This window comes from Antechinus flavipes, chromosome 4 (assembly GCF_016432865.1).
Source record: "Antechinus flavipes isolate AdamAnt ecotype Samford, QLD, Australia chromosome 4, AdamAnt_v2, whole genome shotgun sequence".
NCBI classification, from domain to species: Eukaryota; Metazoa; Chordata; class Mammalia; order Dasyuromorphia; family Dasyuridae; genus Antechinus; species Antechinus flavipes.
This window is the reverse complement of record NC_067401.1, coordinates 186,019,469-186,038,012: the sequence shown is the minus strand read 5'-3', so window position 1 is coordinate 186,038,012 and position 18,544 is coordinate 186,019,469. Positions and strand designations below refer to the sequence as shown.

General features: G+C 39.1%; 1 protein-coding gene across 1 annotated transcript in view; it reads left to right on the top strand.

Moving 5' to 3' along the window:
* Positions 1-17,666, top strand: part of PELP1 (proline, glutamate and leucine rich protein 1) — a 30,589-nt gene extending 12,923 nt beyond the window's left edge. Inside the window, exons 6-17 of the mRNA XM_051995898.1 lie at positions 12,466-12,525; positions 12,976-13,126; positions 13,606-13,735; positions 13,963-14,050; positions 14,298-14,386; positions 14,469-14,585; positions 14,738-14,885; positions 15,064-15,223; positions 15,313-15,368; positions 15,580-15,786; positions 16,080-17,384; positions 17,508-17,666. Coding sequence (XP_051851858.1) covers positions 12,466-12,525; positions 12,976-13,126; positions 13,606-13,735; positions 13,963-14,050; positions 14,298-14,386; positions 14,469-14,585; positions 14,738-14,885; positions 15,064-15,223; positions 15,313-15,368; positions 15,580-15,786; positions 16,080-17,384; positions 17,508-17,603 — 2,607 coding nt within the window. The 3' untranslated portion in view covers positions 17,604-17,666. The remainder of the gene's footprint in view (positions 1-12,465; positions 12,526-12,975; positions 13,127-13,605; positions 13,736-13,962; positions 14,051-14,297; positions 14,387-14,468; positions 14,586-14,737; positions 14,886-15,063; positions 15,224-15,312; positions 15,369-15,579; positions 15,787-16,079; positions 17,385-17,507) is intronic.
* Positions 17,667-18,544: the final 878 nt, after the last annotated feature.

The window sequence follows — 18,544 nt, the reverse complement described above, 5'->3', positions numbered from 1 at the left end:
TATTTTTTAATTTAATTTTTTTCAGTTTTCAAACATTTTATATTTTTACTTCTATCTTCCACATACCTAGGGGGGGGAAAAAAAAACACTTGTAAAAAATAAGCAGACAAGCAAAATAAATTCCTCTACTGACCATGTCCAAAAATATGTCTACATATTTTACATATATAATATGATATTCTTCTTTGTCAGGAAAGTGGTAGAAATCATCATTAGTCCACTGGAATCATGGTTGATTATTGTGGATCTTTTTGTCTTTTAAAATTGTTTCTGTGGTGTTGATATTATACATCAGGGTGGCAAACTTGTAAGACTGAAAAAGTGATTGAGAAACATCCGAGTTACATATTGTTGTCCTATTTTTGCTCACTTTACTTTGCATCAGTTCATGTATGTTTTTCTGGGTTTCTCTGAAACTATCTCTTCATTTCTTAAAGCATAGTACAGTAGCATTCCATTGCATTCATAATTTGTTTATATATTCTCCAATTGATGTGCACTCCCTCACTTTCCAATTCTTTGATACCAAAGTAGAAGTTTATAAACATTTTTGGATGTAGGACTTTTTTTTTTCTTTTTTTGATTTCTTTTCCACAACTCCACACATTGGGAGAGAAAAAAAGTTTTGACAAAAATGCATAGTCAGGCAAAACTAATTCCCACATTGATTCTGTCTTAAAAATCTGGGTCTCATTCTACACATTGAATCTACTACTTTTTTCTCTCTCTCACTAGAAAGATAGCATGTTTCATCATTGGTACTCTGGAATCAAAATTGATCATTGATCAGAATTCTTAAATCTTTCAAAGTTGTTTGTCTTAATAATGTTGTTACTGTATAAATTGTTCTTATGGTTCTGTTAGCTTCATTTTGTATCACATCACACATATATCCCAAGTTTCTCTGAAATGGTATTTTTCCTTATTTCTTGCAGCATAATAGAAATCTAATATATTCAGCAATTCCCCAAATTAATAGGAACTCATTGTTATTGGTTCTTTGCCACAACAAAAAAAGGGTTTTTAAAGATAATTTATATATATGTATATATATATAAGTTCTTTTTCTTTGATCCCTTTGAAATATAGATCAGTATTGCTGAGACTAATAGAATACACAGTTTAATAATTTTTTGGACACATTTTCAAATTGTTTTTAAGAATGATCAGTGCATTTCACAGCTCTGTTAATAATGCATCAATGAGCTGATTTCCCTGCAGTTCTCCAACATGTTTTTGCCAGTTTGAGTGTTATGAGGAAGAACTTCAAAGTTGCTTTAATTTTATTAATAATTTCAAATTCTTTTCCCATAAGAATATTGATAACTTTGATTTTTTTTCTTTGAAAATTGCCTGTTCATGTAATACTGAATCAGTTCTTTATCTTGGATATAAAATTTTTTATCAGAAAAACTTGATTTTTTTCCATTTCATTGTTTTTTTCCAGTTTTAACTATTAGATTTGTTTATGCAAACCCTTTAAAATTTCATGTTATCACAATAGACATTTTATCTCATGTAAATCTTTTTGTTGCTTATGAACTTCTCTCCATGACTCTGAAGGGTAATTTCTTTACTATAATTTGTTATCTTGACATATAAACCTAATTTCTTCCAGATTGCTGTAAATTTTTCTAAGAGTTTTTATCAAATAGTGAGTCTTCACAATAACTGGCATCTTTTGATTTATCAGACACTGTGCTAGTTTTTTTCTGGGTATAATATGCCTAATTGGTTCTACTGGTCATCCTCTCTTTTAACCAGTACTAAATTGTTTTAAAGGTCACTATTTTGTAGTATAGTACAAGTGCTGGTATTGATACTTCCTTTTCCCTTTGCCTTTACTTCCTTTTTTCCCCCCACGTATTACTCTTGAGATTTTTGTCCTTTTGTTTAATTTCTTTCTCATCATTCTATTTTATAAAGTGATCCATTCTTATTTTGATGTGGTTCTGAATAAGTGAATCAATTTAGTTCATATTGAAATTTGTGTTACATTGACTTACCTATGAGTAATTTATATATCCAATTATTTGGTTCTATCTTTATATTCTTAAACAGTATCTGAAGTTATACTGGCATAGATCACGTATGTGTCTGTGTTAGTTAGTAGACTTCTAAGTATTTTATATATTCTGTAGTTATTTTAAATGTAATTATGAGTTTATTTTGTATCTTGCAACTTTGTTGATGTTACTGTATACTGATAGTTATTTCTTTGTGATCATATCATTTGCAAAAAAGAAGATAATTTTGTTTCTTCTTAGTCTACTTTTATTTTTTGAGTTTTTTTCCCTTATTGCTGTAACTAGTATTTCTAACAGTCTATTTATTAAATAAATCCTAGGGGTGATAATGCATTTCCTTTCTTTACTCTGATTTTTTTTTTGAAAAAGGGATTCTAGTTTATCTTCATTTCATATAATGCCAGTTCTTTGTTTTAGATGCTAGTGATGTTTTCTAAACTTTTATTTAGATACTTAATATCTTTTTGTTTTTTGATTGGTTGTCTGTGAGGTGGTCCATTTGAGGACTTCCATTGTTATAATTGACCATCTATTTCTCCCTGTAACTCATTTAGTTTTTCCTTTAATTAGATGCTATACAGATATGTATATATGTATTTTTTTAATATTTAAGTTTATTTATTGTCTTATATCCTAAAGCAATTATTGTCTCATATACTTAACTATCTTTTTTAACCAAATGAGTTTTTACTGTGGTTTTGTCTGACATCATGGTCATTGCCCCTACTTTGAGTTCAGGTGAACTATCATAGATTTTGTTCCAATCCCTCATCTTAATTCTGTATGAATCCTTTATGTTTTAAATATGTTTCTAGTAACTAATGTATTTTTGGATTCTGCTTTTTTAAAATTTAATTCACTTTTTTAAGATTATATATGTATTCATTTTTTACATGTTTCCATGAGTCATATTGGAAGGGAAAAATCAAAACAAAAGGGAAAAACCAGGAGAAAAAAAACAAACAAACAGGGAGTAAAAGTGAAAATAGGACATGTTGATCCACATTCAATCTCCATAGTACTCTCTCTGGATGCAGATGGTGTTTTCCATCCAAAGTTTATTGAAATTGCCTTGGATCACTGAATTGCTGGCAAGAACCAAGACTATCATAATCAGTCATGACATAGTCTTGTTTCTGTGTACAATGTTTTCTTGGTTCTGCTTGCTTCACTCAGCATTAATTCACATAAATCTTTCTGGGCTTTTTAAAAATCAACCTGTTCATCACTTTTTATAGAACAATAATATTCCATTACTTTCAATATATCATAATTTATCCAGCCATTCCCTAATTGATGAGCACTTACTCATTTCCACTTCTTTGTACCCCAAAAAGAGCTGCTATAAATATTTTCACATATATGGGTCCTTTTCCCCTTCCATAATATCTTTGGGATACAGATTTAGAAAGTAGTGGTACTTCTGAAATCAAAGGGTATACACAGTTTGATAGCTCTTTCCAAATTGTTCTCCAGAATGGTTGGCTCAATTTACAATTCCACTAACAATTCATTGGTATCCCAGTTTTCCCACATCCCCTCCAACATTTATCACTTTTTTCCCGTCACCTTAGCCAATTTGACAGGTCTGAAGTGGTAATTTGCATTTCTCTAATCAATAATGATTTAGAGCATTTTTTCATATGACCATAAATGGCTTTAATTTCTTCATCTGAAAATTGTTCATGGATTCTACTTTCTAATCCATTCTACTATTCTTTTCCAATTTATAGGTAAGCTTACTTAGTCACATTCATAGTTATGATCGTGTTTCCATTTATCCTGTTCTTTTATACTTTTTTTGTTGTTGTTCCCTGCTCCCTTTTTATCATGAGTTCTTATCATTTCTTGGTTTCCACTTAACATCTTCTGCTTTTCTCCTCCATAAAGTAATACACTTCATCAGCCTGATTGCTTTGAAAAGACCCAATTCCAAAAGGAATTCTGTCTTAATGAAAGAAAAGGTTTGTCCTGTTATTTTCAAGCAAATGTTGAAGAATAAAAGAAATGGCTCTCAAATTGTGAGCAGATAGAAGTTCTGTTCAACTTTCTTGAATAAATGATGAACTATTTATAATTAGTGCATGAATTATTTGCTGGGTTAGTGAAGACTGACAAAGGGCCTATAAATGATTTGAGCATGTTAAATACACAGGTGGTAATAATAATTGTGCCTTGAATAATTTTTCATGTGTGTTTATAAAGCACATTTATTACAATAACCTGTCAGGTAGTTATTATAGGTATTCTTATGCCATTAGAACCCCCATAGTTCTTTCTTGGATCCCATTTCTCTTTTCCTGGATATCAGCTGTCATTTCTGGTTTTATGTTAGCTCTCAGTTTTATTAGCCTGCCATTTGTGACTATCCCTCCCACTTATTCATAAAAAGTATAAGAGACCTGACTTAACCAATTTCAGCCTATTTCATGGGCTTAATTTAAGGCTTATTTGATTTGTTCCACAAAGATATTTTGAAAGACTTTGTGAAATCACTTGAAGAAATGCAAATATATTTATGACATTTCTCTGTCAAAATTCAAATTTGTTATTGTTTAGTCAAGCTCAACTCTTCAAGACTTACTTGGGGTTTTCTTGGCAAAACTACTAGAGTTGTTTGCCTTTTCCTTTTCCAATTCATGTTTACATTTGAGGAACTGAGGTAAAGAGGTTGGGTTTGAACTCATGAAGATGAGTCTTCCTTGTTGCCAAGCACAGTGCTCCATCCACTGGACCAAATTTATTTTTTTCCAATCTAGTAAGCATTCGTTCAGCTCCTGCCTTCACTCAGGGATAAAATGATCTTTACAAAAATTGCAATCTGCTATGTTCAGATTCTATTGTGTTCTGTTTGGGACAATATCATGTGTTGGAAAGTTGGTGACAAGAGGGCTGAGAGTCTGGTAGTATCTGAAAACTGTCGATTTCAAAACTATTAAGGAGCCCCTCTGTGCTTTTTCAAATTTTTTTTTTGAAGGGATTGAATTTGGGGGGGAGTTGGATTAGGAAGAGGGGAGAAGCAAGCTAGGGAATTCAGTGGAGGCAGTTCTGACTCCTTATGACACTTCGTAGCTCTTGTTGTTTGGCCAACAAAATGTTTCAGGCAAAGCATCACTTCCCTGATATCATCATGGTCTTCAACCATAAAGGACAAATAACAACTAGCTATACGACTCTGGACAAATCACTTAATTTTTCTTAGCCTTAGTTTTCTCATCTATAGAATGGGGATGACAATTGTATCTAATCTTCCAGAGTTGAGGATCTCATTTTACATGAGATACATGTAAAATGCTTTGAAAATCTTTAAAACTTGTTATTAGACTTTGTACCTCCAGGGGGCAGAACTACATCAGATAAATGTTATAAAGAAAGCTTTTCATGGTAGAATGGATTATGGGAGAATTTTAATTTTGTTGTCTTTTGTTGTCTACCTGCTAATGAATTCTTCCTGCACAGAAAAACAAAAGTCAAAGTTCCTACTAAGAATCAGTCACTATTAAGCCCTCTCTTTACTTGGAGAAGGAAGATGCGATTCTGTCAGATTAGTGTTTAGCTTGCATTCTGTCCCAACTAAAATCCCACCTTCTTTTGGAAGACTTTTCCAATCCCCTCTTAATTCCAGTGTTGTCTTCCTCTGTTAATCATTTCCCAATTATCCTGTATCTAGCTTGGTATATATGGGGGCGGGGAGTGGGGGTATGCATGCAAACTTGCACTCTTGGAAGTGCAAGTTTAACATGTTTGCATGTTAACTCTCCTGTTATATTGCAAGCTCCTTGAGAACAGGAACTGTCTGCTCTTTTTTCTTTAATCTGCACAAGTGATGCAGTGCTTAGCATATAGATGTTTAATGAATGCTGATTGATTGGGCATACCTTTTTCCAGATTATTTTAAAGATGTGCAAACTGAGACCCAGATGGTCAAGTTACTTTGCCTATCATGTAACTTATTAATTGTAAGGCCACTTCTGAGTTCCTGTCCCCTTTAATAATCATAAATTCATGATTAAGCTTCTTAGATCTTTCCTCATTTTACAGCAGATGAGGAAGTTGAGAACTAGATAATTTGAGTCACATAGGGAAAACTAACTCACTTGCCTAGCCCCTGTACCATGGATTATCCACTCTGCCTTTCAGGGATTAGGTTAAGTATACAATTATAGTAAAGAAAAAAAACCTGCTTAGAATATTACTATAGTAAACATTATTAATCATTTGATTAAGAATTTGGATATGAACCTAAATCTATGATTCAAAATCCAGTGTTCTCTCCATAGCACTCTACTGCCTTCCTCCTGATTCAGAAACTTTCCACTGTTCTCCCACTATTTCCTCCTTCATACCCTTCTCCTTGCCTAGGCAAATCCCTTTAAAGTTCCCTCCTTCTCCAAGAGACCTATCCCCAATATCAACTCCCCCCCCCCTTTAGTCTTCATTTTTTTTTTTTTTTTATTATTAAAGCTTTTTATTTACAAAGCCATATGCATGGGTAATTTTTCCAGCATTGACCCTTGCATAACCTTTTATTGTAAATTTCCCCCTTTTTCCCTAGCTGGCAGGTAGTTCATCTTTATATACCTATTAATAACTCTCATATTCTTAACCTAATCTAATCTAACTATCCCTATTAAGTAAAAGAGATGCAGATTTATCCTTCTTCTTCCTTTCTTAAAACTTCATAGTGTCTGCATGTCCTTTTTTCTCATTTACTCTCCAGTTAGGAGGGGAGAATTGAGGGAATCAACTGCTTTTTGGACAAGAATGTATACCTTATTATACTCTCCCCCCTCCCCCAGTTCTTCACTTTCCTATTGCTGTTGAGGGTACTAACATCCTTCCAGGAGGTACAAGCTTGGGTATAGAGCCTTGAAACCTGTTTCATCATCACCCTCATTATTCATTCCATATTGACACTCTTGTCAAATCTTGTTTTCACCTTCACAACATATTGAATATACATCCTCTCTTTTCACCCGTTACCATATTATAGGTTTTCATTACTTTTCTGGGCTTCTGCAGCTGTTTCATTGGTCAGTTTGATTCAAGTCTCTTTTAGCACTGTAATATATCTTTCATTTAGCTACCAAAATGATTTGCCTAAAACACAGTTTTGACTATGTCCATTTTTCTGTCCTACATTCCCTTCCTTACCCTCACATCAGTAAATTTCAATGGTTCCTTATTAGCTCCAGAATCAAAAATAAAATTTTCTGTTTGACATTTTGGAAGTGGCTAGGTGATTCAGTGGATAAAGCACTGGGCCTAGAATCAGGCAGACACATAAGTTCACATCTAGCCTCAGAAACTAGCTGTGTGACCCTGAGCAAATCACTTAACATCTGTTTGCCTCAATTCACTGGAGAAGGAAATGGCAAACCATTCCAATAATCTTTGCCAAGAAAACTCCATGGACATCATTGGCATGCTGTGGTCCATAAGATCTAAGTGGAGGACATGACTGAACGACAATCACTCTTGCAAAACTTTGTGTTCCAAATTTTTTCCCCTTCCCTTCCCTCATAAGACCTCCTTGAGACATTGTATTATATTACATGACCCATCAAGTAATACAATATAAGTTAAACTTGTGTAGTTTTTCTAAACATATTTCTGTATTTATCATATGCACAAGAAAAATCAGATTAAAAAAATGAGGAAAAAAAAGTTCAGTTTTTAAAATTAAGGGAAAAGTTAGAAGAATTAGTCATTTTGATCTTTAAATACATTTCAAGAAATTATGTTTCACCCTGAACTTTGGGGGCAGGGAGCAATTATGTGTTTATTAAAGTAAGAAAGTGAGAATTTCTCTTAGACAACACTCCCAACAGCAGGTTTTTCCAGACTAAAATAGTATCTTTCCTTGAAAAAGATAATGTAATTAGGGATATTCTTTCTTTGGGAATGATTTTGTTTTATCTTTTATAAAGTTTTCTTTAAACTTGTTTTATCTCAAACAGTTCCTCTTGTTCATCACCCTTCATAAGATTTTACAGATTAGTTTATATTTAACTTGATGCCTTTAGCACCTAAATCTGTTGCTATTTGGCATTTTAGAATTAATTTTAGGCTCAGAAATAATTCACTCAAAACTATTAAGTGATTGAAAATAAAAAATTGGAAATCAACATTAACACTAACTATAATAATTTTATGATAATTTAACCAATGTAAACTAATTGGCACAACAAAAAGACTAAAAAAATTCAGCATGACAGTAAGCTTCTTCATGAGCAGTATCATTTCACAAAGCAGAGAAAAGCAGTGGAGATTAAAATCAAGTTTAAAGGCAATCTTAAGAGCTTTAAGAGAAACTGGATAGAGTCAGGAAAACTCCTGAATTCAAATCTAACCTCAGACACTAATTGTCTGACCTGGACAAGTCATTTGTTTTCTCTATAAAATGAACTGAAGAAGGAACCACTTCAATATCTTTGCCAAAAAAAAAACCAAAAACCTAGTGGCATTAGGAAGAAATAGCAAAGTGTGTTCATAATGAAATGAGGACTATACACAGAAGGAAACTATTAAAAATTTGCAAAAACCATTTTTACAAATTTCCCTATGTCTAGGGCTATGGAGCCATCACACATATCCACAAGTCTACTATATTTTACTGCCCCTTTAATGCGAAATCTAGGAGTTTGGATTCTTCTAAAATGGTAGATAACCTAGCACACATGGAACAAAGTCAAGAAAAACAACCAGACTTTACCAAACTTATATGGAAATCATCTATGCTGGAGCAATATAATACAGTTTTTTCCTCAAGTTTCTAAACTTTTAGCATCCAAAGTAATCAAAGTCTTTTGGCTTATCTGCCATTTAGGTATGTCTTGATCCCTATGGCCTCCATTAAGATGGAGTGAAATGGCTGTGGGCCTTGGATTAGTTTTTTTTTTTTTTTACCAACTCAGATCATTTCCCTTTTTTGGATCTCAATTACTTTATAAATTCCCTTTCAGCCCTAAAATTCTGTGAGTGTTTTTTTTTTTTGTTTTTTGTTTTTTTTTTTTTTTGAAGCAGACTGTGAAGTAAAGTGTGATCTTTGAGAAATCAACTTTTGATTAAGCACACTGAGTGAGAGTGGGAAGCATTTTGCCAGCTAATCTATGCTAAGAAAATGATGGGAAGAGAGCTCTCGCGCGCTCTCTCTCTCTCTCTCTCTCTCTCTCTCTCTCTCTGTCTCTTTCTCTTCTCCCCCTGCCTCTCTCCCTCTTCCCTCCCCCTCCCCCCCAACTTCTAGTTTTGAGGCATTTCTAGTTCCTAATGAGTTTCTAGTCTGTCCCTTGATTGCCAGTGTCCAAAATAAGGGTTTGTTTTTGTAGTTTCTCCTAGGCTTGAATTTCTTGGAATTTTTGTATGTTTGGACTTTTTTTTTTTTTTTTTTAATCACTTCTAACAAGATGAGAACTCTTCTTTTTCTCTATCTGGCCAGGGAATTCTGAGAGCTCATACAGACTTTAACCCTTAGTGAATCCTCTGTAGGGTGTGTTCTGTCCCTGTAGTTTACTTACCCCCTTACTTCACCCACTCTTTCATGCTAAAACATTAAAACAGTTCCTTAGAATTGGGGCAAGGCTATTTTGACTTTGGTCAAGGCACGATTCAGTTTTAGAAATTAAATGTAACAAATAAATTCTCAGACCCAGGATCTCAGATTGATAATGTGGTCAACTTTGTGTCTTTTACATAAAATTATTGGATTACTTCTATTACAAGGAAAGGATAAAAAACTTAACTTTACCATAGGAATCCAGCTTTATTGATTAATGTAGGCCTTAGCAACTGTGAGAAATGATACTCTCTACTGAAAAAATTGAAAATTTCATTTGCTATTGGGTGTGACTTTTTAGTGGCATCTATGTCAAGCACAGAAATGCTTTTGGAATGAAAACTAAAATTATTTCTGGATGTTCTACTTTTTATTTCTTATCTGTTCTCTTTCATCCTACATAGTGGAGATATTAAGATTGTTCATATATTGTCACATAGTAAACACGAACTCTGTTATAAAGAGAAACCTTCCAAAAATCTGTCTAGAAATGAAACAGTCTGCCCAGGAATTCGAGTTCCCCTTCACTTAGAGTTCTTTGAAATTTATAGGGTAGTTGTAGAAGAGATTTCTAGTCAGATTTGAGTTGGAATAAATATTCTTTGATGTTCTATTTGGGGGATTTTGCTGACTGGTCTGTCCAAAATGCACACAGATAATTAGCCTTGAAGTAATTTGAAAAGGGAGAGAACCTCAAAACCATGAAGAATGGCTTTATGGAGGTGATCTTACCTTGAGTTGACCTTTGAAGGAAGTCAGAGATTCTGAGAACCAAAAATGTGAACACAGTGTAGGAATGGAAGATGATCTATACAAATCACCAGATGTAGAAGTGGGATGTAGAGTTTGGAAGTGTTTTAGTCCATTTTTTCTAGAGCCCAGAATACATAAAAGGGAGTAATGAAATGATGAGCCAGGTCAGGCTTCCAGATTGAGAAATTTTTGCTAAATCCTAGAAGTAATGAAGCGGGGTGGGAGTAGGGAGGGACACTACTGAAGGGTTTTGATAATGGAGAAAGAGAATGGGGGAATTTATATACACACACACACACACACACACACACACACATACATATAATAACTATTACAGTATACACACACACACACACACACACACACACACACATATATACATATAATAACTATTACAGTACCAGGCACTATGCAGGGTGCTTTTTTACAAATATTATATCATTTGATCATCACAACAGTTATTCAAGCCCAACTGATAAATGATCAAAAGATTTGATCTGTGCTCAAAGGGCTATGTGAATCCTATGACATAACGATACCGTTACTACAGAAGAGATTCAAAGAAAGGGAAATGACCCATATGTACAAAAACATATTCAAAGCTGCTCTTAGGGCAAAAAAAAAAAAGAAAAGAAATTGAGGAGATGCCCATAAATTGGGGAATGGCTCAATAAAGTGTTGTGTTACTGTTCTATGGGAAATGATGAGCAGGACACTCTCAAAAAAAGAAAAACAACCCCCCAAAAAAAAACTACCTGGAAAGTTCTCCAGGAATTCAAGCAAAGTGAATTGTACTGTACTCAAAAGTAATAGCAATGTTCTGGGATGACCAGCTGTAAATGATTTTGCTTTTCTCAGCAACATAATGATCTAAGCCTACTTTGAAGAACTTATGAAAAACCTATCTATACCCAGAGAAGGATTGTGTGTGAATACAGATTGAAGCATTCTCTCTTTCTTTTTTATTAACTTTTTTTTTTTGAGGGTTTTTATTTTCATTAACATGGGAAATCTGGTTTTTTTTTTCCACAATATGATTTTTATAGAAATGTTTTGCATAACTTACTTCATATGTAGTTTCTTAATTGTGAGTAGGGATAAGGGAGAGAAACTAGAACTCAAAAAAATTAAAAATAAATGTAAAGTTTGTTTTAAATGTAACTGAGGAAAAATATTAACTAAATAAATCAAATATTAACATTTATGAAAGGTAGGTGCTGTTATCACCTCCATTTTACAATTGAGGAAACTGAAGTTAAGCAATTTGCTCAGGGTCATAAAGCTGATGAGTGCCTGTTTGACCTCAGGTCTTCTGGACTCCAAGCCCAGCACTTTATCCACTGGCCCACCAACTATTTTTTAGAGATGTGATCAGACTTGTGCCTTAGGAAGATTCTTTTTGCAGGTGTATGGAGTTGTTTTGGAGATGAGAGTAGTAAAGACTTTTGATAAAAGTCTTTATCATAAGTTCAGGCAAGAGGTGATAGAATGTTAGCCATGCAAGTGAAAGAGAAGCAAAACTAGGATCATCCAAGCCTAGGAATTGTTTGTTTTGAACCTGGTCGCTGATGCCCTCCATATAAGTAGGGAAATTTTGGAGGCAGGGACAGGTTCAGGAAGGAAATTAGTCTTTTGGACATCTTGCAGAAGACAGTCTATTCTCAGGGCACTCATTACCTTTCCCTTCATATTTCCCAAGTACCCAAACACTACTCATTTTTTTCTGAAATATGCTTTCTGTATTACTGTTACAGTGACTGCCTGCCATTAGTTGGTTCCCTGCCTGAGATGCCCTTTTCTTTGCTTTTTTCTCCCCATCACCTCAAATCTGCCCATCCTATAAAACCCAGTTAAGGAATTGACTCATGCTTAGAAAAATGTCAGGAGAAGAAACAAGGATGATTATAGAGAAAAAATAAAAATGGTGTTTCCTGAGCTATTCCCACTTTCATAAGACCTCCCTCCTGGTGATTCACAGTATATAAGCCAATGATTCATTTGTTGCCATTAGACAGTATGACATTTCTCACTTCCTCTTTTTGATGAATACTAATTGAGATTATAAGACTTATTGGGAGGAATGGGGGAAGGAATTCCTTTGTCTTTCTCAATAATTCCCTTTCCCTCTAGGGCAAACTGGCCTCCTTTTTTCTATCCAGAGTTGAAGCTTTGAGCCCTCAACTCCAGCAGGTAAAAGGATTGTGGGGAGAATATAAAAATGGAAGTTGGAAAGGGTGGTATGGGTATATAGAAAAGGCTAGATTTTCCCTGCCCTCAACTTTATGGCAATCATATAGAATACATGGGTCCCAGTATTGGGATGATTCTGTGTCTTTGCCTATTCGGATCTCCCCCTTAAATTTTCTTGCCTCTGGCTTTATTCTAGTTTTAAGATTTTTTTCTCCCTCCTACCAACCACATAAACACCTCTACCTACTTCCTTGTCTCTTCCCCTATTTATGTCTGTCTTCTGAGCTCATGTGTCTTGGTCTTCCTTTCTTCCTTTGTTTCCTTTAGGTTTAGAATCGATTTTCCACCACCATCCCCCACCCTCATTCCATGTTTCTCACTGGTACTTGGGGAGGATCACAGAGTGATTCCCTTGGGTGACCTAGTTCCTGACTCTCCTCCCTACTGTAGTTGGCGTGTGAGTGTTACTCGAGGTTACCTGCCCTGGGGGCTGGCTTCTCCCAGGGCCTGAAGCACACAGAGAGCTGGGAACAAGAGTTACATTGTCTACTGGCCTCTCTACATGGCCTTTTGGGGGCCCTCTACGAGGGCGCTGAGACTGGTATGGTTGGGTCAGGATTAGTGGCGGGGAGAATGCTGGGGTTGGTAGGGTTTGATTGCTATGGTCCTTGGGAAAGTGGTGATAAGAAGGGTGGGGAGGAGGGAGATTGATTCCAGAATGGTACGGTTAAGAGATGGGGGATGACTGACAAGGGATCATTCATTCATTGATTATCTCTTGCTTACTGTAGGGAAAATGCCCCTTATGGTAAATAAGGCATAAATAAATAAATCTCTGTGGGATCTGGGAAAACTTGAAGCTCTGATTTTTTTTTGAAAGAAACAGAACAGAGCATGTGTGGAGGATGAACCATATGCCTGCTTTGGACATGAGTAGAAGAGTAACTGAGGAGGGTGGGCTTAATCTGGGTTAAATTTTTGGGAAAAATGTGACAGCTTGGAAAAGGGATGACTAAAGGTAGGAAGTTTATTAGCTGTCACTTTGTATATTTGTGTGTGTGTATATCTTTGCATATCCAGCCCCAATACAATATGAAGGTCCTGGAGTGGAGCTCCTGCTGCCACCTCCTGCAGATAATGATGTTCATGGTCTTCTCCAGCTTCGACAAAGGTTTTCAGGGCTGGCCCGATGTCTGGGGCTCATGCTCAGGTGTGGGAAAGGGAATAACATGGTATGGGAAGGTGGGAATGGGGGAACATGATATGGGTTGAAAAGGGGAGGACCTGGAAAGAGGCAGAGTGAGACTGCGTCAGGAGGGATTAGAATTCATCTCTAGCTCAGGTGTCCTTAGGGGTGAGGAAGACAAAAGAAATGATAGGGCCAGTTATTTGGAGAGTCTAGATCTTATGGGGTCTTCTCTCTGCCTCTACTTCCAGCTCAGAATTTGGGGCACCAGTGTCCGTACCAGTACAAGACATACTGGACATTATCTGCCGGACTCTCAGTGTTAGTGGCAAGAACATTGTAAGTGAAGAATTACTCATTATAAATCCATAGACTACCTTTGCTGTCCTCACCTACCCTGGGATCCCTCTACTCCCTAAGAATCAGGACTTTTTATTTTCCTCTGCCGTCTTCAAAAATGCCTGTATCTTTTCACTTTTCCTTATCTCCTTTCTTCTTTGTGTCCTTACCCATTTGCCTCCCACCTCCCTGCCCCACTCCCAGCCTTCCCTTGCCCCATGAACATACTGATTTCTCTCCTGACCAGAGCTGGCTGGGGGATGGTCCTTTAAGGCTACTGCTGTTGCCCTCTATCCATCTGGAGGCCCTGGAACTGCTCTCTGCCCTTATCCTTTCGTGAGTGTGATTGGGGAGGGGGGAGTTATTGAGGGAGTTGTAAAGTGATCTCAGTGTTCATATTCTCCCCTCACTTTTCCAGGTGTGGGAGTCGACTTGTTCGATTTGGGGGGCTTATCTGCCGCCTGCTTCCCCAGGTCCTTAACACCTGGAGTGCTGGGCGAGACCCCCTTCCACCAGGCCAGGAGAGACCCTATAGGTAATGAAACTTTAGGAGTGTTGTACTAGCATTGGGAAGAATTGATGGGGTATAAGAAGCAGTCAAATGAGAATTTCATGAGAGGTGGATTCTAAGAGAGGAGAGAAAAGACTCCTTTCATACCCATAACTCCTTCTCTCTTTGTCTCTCAGTGCAGTTCGGGCGAAGGTGTACTCAGTGCTGGAACTATGGGTACAGACCTGTGGGGCTGGGGCTGGGATACTCCAAGGGGGAGCGCAGTCTGAAGCTCTGCTTACTCATCTGCTTAGTGACATCTTCCCACCTGCTGATGCCCTCAAGGTGAGGCCTGAGTCTTCAACCTCAGTCTCTCCCAAACACTCTCCCATCCTGACTCTACCTGCTTTGTTCCTCTCCTCCTTAACTCGGCCTGTTCCCTTCCTCCTTTTTATTTATCATATTTTCTAACTTACACACCAGTAATACTCTTCCTGCTCCCTCCCCAACTCCTGTCCCCAAGCTTCGTGGTCCCCGGGTCACCCAAGATGGAGGATTGCAGTCTGGGAAGCCTAGTGCCCCCAAGAAACTAAAGTTGGACTCAGGGGAAGCTGTGGTCCCACCCATGCACAGGAAGGGAGATAGCAATGCCAACAGTGATGTCTGTACTACTGCCTTGAGAGGTGAGGCTTTATGACAGCACTAGGAGAAATGTTCTCTGATTTGGAGTCAGCCCAGTTTCACTCACATGAACCCCTTCCCATCCTCCCAGGTTTGAGCCGGACCATCCTCATGTGCGGGCCCCTCATCAAGGAAGAGACTCACAGAGTTGGTTCCCTGCATCAGATCTTGGATTTGGGGGGGGTAGGGGAGGAGGTGAAGGGTTGAAGCCTTGTAATGTTGGTGACTGGGGTGCTGGCCTTTTCTCTCCTCCTCTCCCTCTCTTTGGTGGTACAGTTGAGGGAGGAGAGGGAGTCGGGGGGAGGGGGGAGGAGGGGTTTGTCGTTTAGTGTATGACCTCTCTTTTTGACTCCCCCAGCGACTCCATGAGCTGACATTGCCCATGGTAATGGGTACCCAACAGGGTGAGATTCCTGGAGGTTCTCCCTATACCAGTGCTCGATGTCGCCGAGAGCTCTACCGCTTGCTACTTGCTCTGTTGCTGGCACCAGCACCACAATGTCCTCCCCCCCTCACCTGTGCCCTGCAAGCCTTTTCCCTTGGCCAGCGTGAGGAGAACCTTGAGGTACTACTGCAGAATGCCCTCATTTTTCTGGGACAGAGTTCCTTCTCTTCTAGCTTCTGATCTAAGTTTCTGCCTATTTTTAGGAAGCCTAGTTTATCTATGGATTCTGTTTCTGTTTTTGCTTTTTTCTATATCATATCTCAGGTCTTCCCTTGCCCTTGTTCCTTAGGAAGGAGAAGTTCATCTACTTTTCTCCTTTCCTGACTTGGCTTCTTTTAGATTTTTCCTGCCTTTCTCTTCTCTTCCATCATGCTATTAATAATCCCCATTTTTTTCTCTTTGCCCTTCTCTAGGTCTCTTCCTTCTGCTCTGAGGCATTAGTGACCTGTGCTGCCCTGGCCCACCCAAGAGTTCCTCCTCTCCAGTCCCCAGGTCCCTCCAGTCCCCCTATTGTTCCCCCAACTCAGCCTGAGCCCCCTTCCCCCTTCCGGGCCCCACCTTTCCATCCCCCTGGTCCTCGGCCCCCAACCTCTGCCACAGCTAACCACCTGGGCCTCCCTGTCCCAGGCTTAGTGTCTGTGCCCCCCCGACTTCTTGCTGGCCCTGAAAACCATCGGGCAGCCTTTAATGAGGATTCTACCCCAGCCCCTGCTGGAACATCCCCACCTTCCCAGCCCCCAGAGGAGGCCTTTGGAGGAAGGCCTCCTCGACCAGCGTTTGTTCATTATGAGAAGGAGGAGACATCGGATGTGGAGATCTCTCTGGAGAGTGACTCAGATGATAGTGTGGTGATTGTGCCAGAGGGGTTACTGCCCCTGCCCCCTGCGCCTCCCCAGGGTGGCACACCACCCCCAGCACTGCCTGTCGTTGCTACTGCTGCCTCCCCACCCCTGCCACCCAAAGAAGAGCCTGAGGAGCTGCCCCCTGCCCCTGGACCCCTGCCACCTCCACCAGGGCCTGGAGCCCTCCCACCGCCCCAGCTAGTGGCTGAAGGGACAGCTGGTGGGGGACCCCCTCCGCTGGAAGAAGACCTAACGGTTATCAACATTAACAGCAGTGATGAGGAAGAAGAGGAGGAGGAAGAAGAGGAAGAAGAGGAGGAAGAGGAGGACTTCCCAGAGGAAGATGAGGAGGATGAGGAAGAAGAATATTTTGAAGAGGAGGAAGAAGAGGAAGAAGAATTTGAAGAGGAGTTTGAGGAAGAAGAAGAAGGAGAGCTGGAGGAAGAGGAGGAAGAGGAGGAGGAAGAGGAAGAAGAGGAAGAACTAGAGGAAGTAGAATTTGAACCAGCAGAGGGTGAGGTAGAAGATAGGGGAGCCCCTCTCCCAGATTCTTCCCCGCTTCCTCCTCCCTCAGAGCCTCCCAAGGAAGAACCAGAGCCTGGTCTCCTGATGGAAGTAGAAGAACCCAGTGCAGAGGATGAAAAGGAGGGGGAGGGTGCCCCTGCCCTGGCCCTTGAGGCTTCACCCTCTCAAGGAGAAAGGGAGCAGGAAGGTAGAACAGCTGCACCAGAAGAACCCCCTGCTGAAGAGCTGGCTGGAAATGAGCCCCCTGTCTTAAGTGAGGAGGGGACTGATGAGAGAGGCAATCAAGAGCCTCCTCTAGCCATGGCTGCTGAGACCACAGCGACAGAGAGTGAAACGGCATCCTTGGGGGAGGTAAGAGGGATGAACACGGGAGGGGAGCACGGGTGGGGGGTGGCGGAGAAAGTGGCCGCTTCCCAGGCTGGTTGTGGCTCCCCGCCTTACCTGCACCTTTTGTCTGTGCCTCTCTGCCTCCAGAAGGAACAGGATGACACAGCCGCTATGCTGGCCGATTTCATTGACTGCCCACCTGATGAAGAGAAGCCAACACCTCCACCAGAGCCTGATTCTTAGCACCCCCTCCACACTCATACCTCCCAGGTTTTCAACTTAAATAAAGTCATTATCTGTATATCAGCCATAGCCTCTGCTTTTCCTTTTGCCTGCTGCAGCCCAAACATTTTGTCTTAGAAGGCAGTTCAGGCTTGGTGGGAAGGGACATTGGCCTTCTGTCTCCTTCTGCACTCTTCTCTTTCTTTCATTCTTCCTCTTCTCTCCCTCTTCTGATCATCTCTGTGGAAACCAAAGCTTAGCAGCCTCATCTTTGCTTTCTCTTCCATAGATGTCCTGGGCTCTAACTGACAATATCAACATTTTATAAAATGCTTTCAGAATTCGTAGCTATCGTTCTAACCTTCATAGCGGTAATGAAAGGACCACAATATTGCCTTGGACAACTTGATTTGGGGGGAAGGGGTCAGTACTGTTGTTTCCATTTTGCAGAAATGAAAACTGAGACCCAGAGGAGAAATGACATAAAGGAGAAAGAAGGTTCCCCAGGCAATTGAGTCATATATCGTACCAAGGTTCACTAATTTGGACTAGATGTGAAGAGTGATGATGGGTCAGCGTGCAAACTTGTATAAGACAAACTTCTTTGTTTAAATAACTTAATATGGTCGGGTAGGGGACATGATATTTCATCTGAAATGGTTGGTAATATTTGGGTTAGCCATAGAGTGTTAAAGTTGTTGAGGACCCTGGGATGATGTGCTCTAGCACCTAGAAAGCAGAATGAAGAGAAGTAAGGTGATTGAACCAAGGTTACATGAGTAAGTGGTAGAGCCAAGATTTGAATCCAGGTCCTTAACTCTTACTCCAGTATTCCTTTCAGGCAATATATTATATCCCCAACTGGATTTCCATGTAGGAAATAGACTTGGAGTCTGAAAGGCGACAGTTGAAATTTATAAGGCATGAAATGAATGAATGGTTTAGAGATGATGGAATTCCAA